Source organism: Zea mays, chromosome 10, assembly GCF_902167145.1.
Source record: "Zea mays cultivar B73 chromosome 10, Zm-B73-REFERENCE-NAM-5.0, whole genome shotgun sequence".
Taxonomy (NCBI): domain Eukaryota; kingdom Viridiplantae; phylum Streptophyta; class Magnoliopsida; order Poales; family Poaceae; genus Zea; species Zea mays.
This window is the reverse complement of record NC_050105.1, coordinates 124,983,141-124,987,895: the sequence shown is the minus strand read 5'-3', so window position 1 is coordinate 124,987,895 and position 4,755 is coordinate 124,983,141. Positions and strand designations below refer to the sequence as shown.

The following is a 4,755-nucleotide window of genomic DNA, read 5'->3' as shown; positions in this document are numbered from 1 at the left end:
TCGACAGAAACTGTCAGCAAAAGGCTCCACTGCTTGGCTTCGGAGGGCCCAAATATAAACGCTAAGCCTAACGATAGCGTTAGGAGTTAACTGATGAAGGTAGATGCCAAACCTCTTCAATATCTCCGCAACAATCTCGTGAACAGGGAATCTTAGCCCAGCCTTTAAAAAGCTTTTGAAGATGACAACCTCGTCCTTCTCTGGCTTCGGGGTGGTCTCTTCTCCCCCGAAGCGAAGTAGCTTCTTCTGATCTTCACTGAAAAAACCTGCTTTCACCATCTTGGCGAGATCAACCTTTGAAACAGTCGATTTTCCGAAGTCTAGGTGGCTGGGTTTGCTGGGCATGGCAATACGGTAGTCATCTTCGGAGTCGGTTTCTTCAATGTTCCCTTCTCCTTCGGCAGCTGTCGGGTTTGCTCCGGCAGCAGCCATTTCTTCCGTAGTCACCAGTCCGGAGCGCTGCATCGCTTCGGAGATGGGCACAGTCTCCGAAGCTTCAGTTTCGTCCCCCTCACGCTCAACCCTAGTTGTAGAGCGAACTCTGGCCATTTAATTATGAACTTGTGAAACTTTAATACTTTTTTCTCCGAAGCAGGCTTCAAGATGGAGCTTCGTTCAAACCTGACAAACAAGCTTCGGTGATGGTTAAAAATTTTGGCAGCAAAACAGTGCAAATAGCAGTAAATGCTGTGGTAACTTCACACCTACTCGTCTGTTTATATAGTGCTGCAGGTAAGAAGGCGAAGCGGCAGGGTTTTTACACCAGGCGGGCAGTAACTTGTACTCGCTGCGCAGTGGACCGCAAAGACCAAACAGTGACTCTGCAAGGTGGGACCGACACGATCTCGGGAAATGAATCGTTTCTCGGCAACGAGCTCAGGGAAGGTGTTTTTTGGACCTTCGGCTTCCCGAAGCTTGAGAGGATTTTTTCACGGTTCAAGCTCGTTACGAAAAACGATCTAGCGCCGCGAAAGGGGCTACTGTTGGGCCCATGCTTCGTTGCGCCGAAGGTCTTGCGTGAAGAAGCAGCTTCGGCTGAAATCGTCCCCAGGAAATGGCCGAAGATTCCTTTTTATAGAGCTTCGGCGTTGCAAACCGACATAAAGATAGAATGACCTTTTTATCCATAGAGGTCTAAGATAATGTTGTAAACTTTTGTAAAGGGCATAATTGTAATTCGTCACAGGCTGCGTCCTGTGTCTATAAATAGATGAACAGTACCCCCGTACTGTTCACGCGGACTTGGCATTTGCTTTTGCGTCACGCTTGTACTTTTTACCTTCTCTCAGGACCGAAGGTACATTTGTAATTTGAAATCATTTCTATTTTTCCATGTTAATAAAATAGAAATGATTCTATGATGATGCTTATATTATATTTCATGCTTTATATGAGTCCTTCGTCATTACTTGTTATGTTTACGAAGGTATGTCTCTTATGACCTTCGTCCGAAACTCATTATTTCCCGAAGGGACATAATGCTTCGAAGGACGAAGGACTTTAACACTTAACACTTTTTATGTTGCCTTGTTCTTAACTCTTAGCATTTTAGAACAAGTCCCCAACAGCTATGTTTATTTCCACCTCAATCTCCTTCAATCCCGAAGGGGATTTGAGGTTCCCAAAGTAGCCCTTATAAATTATCATCCGGGAATAGCCCGGGGAAAATTTTGAAGTCGAGAGTGACTTATAGGATATTACAATGCAATGCATGCTTCACTTCCACTGGTTGGCGCAAATGTCATCGAGGTCGACGACCCTTTGTGAGTATCCCCACTCTTTGTCGTACCAGGAGATGACCTTGACCATGTCATCTCCCATGACCATAGTGAGGGAGGCGTCGATGGTGGAGGAGAAGTCGGAGCACCTGAAGTCGACGGACACGAGCGGCACATCGCAGACCTCGAGGATGCCCTGCAGCTCGTTAGCCGCGGCGTCGCGGAACGCCTGGTTCACCTCCTCGGCGAGCGTCTTCCTGGAGACCTGCACGACGAGGTCGAGGACGGAGACGTTTGGGGTGGGCACCCACAGCGCGATCCCGTTGAGCTTGCCCTTGAGGTTGGGGAGCACCAACGCGACAGCCTTGGCGGCGCTGGTGGACGTGGGAACGATGTTGAGCGCGGCGGCGCGGGCGCGGCGCAGGTCGCGGTGGCTCGCGTCCAGCAGCCTCTGGTCGCAGGTGTAGAAGTGGGTGGTGGTCATGGTGCCCTTGATGATGCCTGCGGTGGCGGTGACGGTGACGGATGAGTATGCATGCGCCGTTACGTATGGTTTGAGTTTGAGTTTGAGCGAAGAAGGCACGCACCGAACTTTTGGTCGAGGACCTTGACGAATGGCACGCGGCAGTTGGTCGTGCAGGAGGCGTTGCTGATGATGGGCTCGTCCGGGTTGTACTGGTCGGCATTGACGCCGACGACGTAGGTGGGGATGTTGCCCTTGTCGGGCGCCGTGATGAGCACCTTCTTGGCGCCCGCCTGGATGTGCTTCCCTGCGCTCTCGTGGTCGACGAAGACGCCGGTGCCCTCGATGAAGAGGTCGACGCTGAGCTCGCCCCACGGCAGGTTGCTCGGGTTGCGGTCGGACACGACCTTGATGACCTTGCCGTCCACGGAGATGGCGTTGTCGCCGACGGGCTCGACATCGGCATCGAAGATGCCGAGCATGGAGTCGTACTTGAGCAGGTACGACGCCTGCTTGACGTCCCCGGTGTCGTTGATGGCGATGACGTCGAGGGGCGAGTCGTTGTCGCGCCCATGCCAGCACCGCATCAAGTTACGCCCGATGCGACCGAACCCGTTCATGGCCACCTTGAGCTTTGCCTCTGTCGGCGCCCGCCTCAACCTGCCGCCGCTGGTGCCGATCTGATCGATGCACAAGCAGGCGAGTCAGGCAGCCAGGGGCAGCAGCGGCGCAGACATGTGAATCCCCAAGCCATTCGATCGTGTTGCTACTAGCACATTCCTACGCTACGATGCGGCACGACCGCGCACGGATCGATCGGCCGGCCCGGGGGCAGGCAGGCACGTACCGCGTGGTTCCTGAAGGAGACGGCGGACATGAATTCGTCGGAGGTGGCATTCCAGCGCATCGGCAGCGACGCGGAGCTCCTAAGGAGACCGGAGAACTCGGACAGACCGCCCCCCTGGACCTGGACACACATCATAGAAGCATCGGTTGTCCGGTAGAGCAGCTAGAGTGCGAGCAAAGCATCCTACGACGTATCAGCATGGATGGAGGGTGAGAGACGCGGCCGGCATACCTGCTGGAGTGGCACCATGGTGGCAGAGAGCATGGACGTCGCCGTGGACACGGAGCAGAGGATCGAGACAAGGTGACGATGGTAGCCAACAAGCGGGCGCGCGTATATACGAGTCGAGTCGGCGAATTGGGGCCGCGAACGGAGATCGTGAGGTGGGGGTTCGGGGAGGGATCAGACTTTGGATAGCACGGCCGATGTTTAGTTGGGATACTTTCCACCTGCTTATTTTCGATCAATTGCCCTCCAAATATGCCAACAAAAAAAACCCTAGTCACGCGCTAAAATAAGATGGCCGAATAAAATGTCCCGAATGACAATGCAACAAGCATCGCCTATTCATTGTGTGATGTTATGATACTTTTCATCCGCCTACTCATCGTCGGTATATTGTTCTATTCAAATGTGAAATGGTACGACGATGAACCCATGGTACATACATAGTCCATTTGCCTATTCAAGCTGGGGACACCTCCATTCTATACATTTTGATCTTTTGGTCAGATGAACATGGCCGAGAAAGATGCAATCCAAAATGACATTTATGCATTAGAGCTCTATTGAATGATCACCATATTGGATGAAAAGTCGGTGACTTGCATCAGGCTTAGTGCATATGCTTTTGGTTCGTCAACCTCCACCCAAAAGCAAGGGCATATGTTGAGCATAGAAAATGACATCACGGACGGTTTGGCCCTGAGGTCGGATGGATCATAGTCCAGATTGTCTGTCGTAGTGGCGTGGACTGTCCGCGCGTGCGCAGAATTAGTTAGGGTTCCGAATTTCTTGTGGGATTTGTTAGCTAAACCTGCGGGATTAACTCGGGAACCGACTTGTAATGGGTCCAGACCTTCTCCTTTATATAGATGAAGGGCTACGGCCGATTGAAGACCCCACAATCGATCCAATTAAATCTACTTATTGTTTTTACCTTATGCATTAGGAGTAGCTCTAGTTTAGCCTCCCTCTACCTCAAATCTTCACCTCTCTTTAGCTCTACATCGACTAAAGGCGTCTTGGGTGGTCTGCCGACGCCTAGACACACCCTATGATCTCTCCTTCCTACAGGGTCAGGCGAGATCTAGGTTTGCTATGAAGAAGACGACCCTCTGCGCCATCACAATCGTCCGTGCCTCAGTTGCGGACCGTCTGGACGTACGTAGAGGAGGAGCTGCTCATGCGCCAGGTCGCGGACCGTCCGTCCCTTTGCATATTCGTGCTATGAATTTTGTGAAGAAAATCCTTCAATAGACATAGGCAGCAAATTATATAGTGGAAGTGGTCCGGAGAAAAAACCGAGGAAAAAAACTTAATATACCATTCAATCCAAAACGTCATTTATGCATTAGAGCTCTACTGAATGATCACGCTATTTGATTGAAAAGCCGGTGACTTGCATCAGGCTTAGTGCATATGCTTTTGGTTCGTCAACCTCCACCAAAAGGCAGGGCATATGTTGAGCATAGAAAATTACCTGGCGGACGGTCTGACCCTGAGGG

At 51.5% G+C, this 4,755-nt stretch overlaps 1 protein-coding gene across 1 annotated transcript; it reads right to left on the bottom strand.

Annotated features, from left to right (window-relative positions):
* Positions 1-1,567: 1,567 nt before the first annotated feature.
* LOC103641723 (glyceraldehyde-3-phosphate dehydrogenase A, chloroplastic) lies at positions 1,568-3,331 on the bottom strand (the record flags this gene model as incomplete). Its single annotated transcript, XM_008665036.3, has 4 exons — positions 1,568-2,219; positions 2,306-2,861; positions 3,029-3,142; positions 3,260-3,331. Coding segments are annotated over 4 exons (1,245 nt in total), but the record flags the coding sequence as incomplete, so codon positions are not given.
* Positions 3,332-4,755: the final 1,424 nt, after the last annotated feature.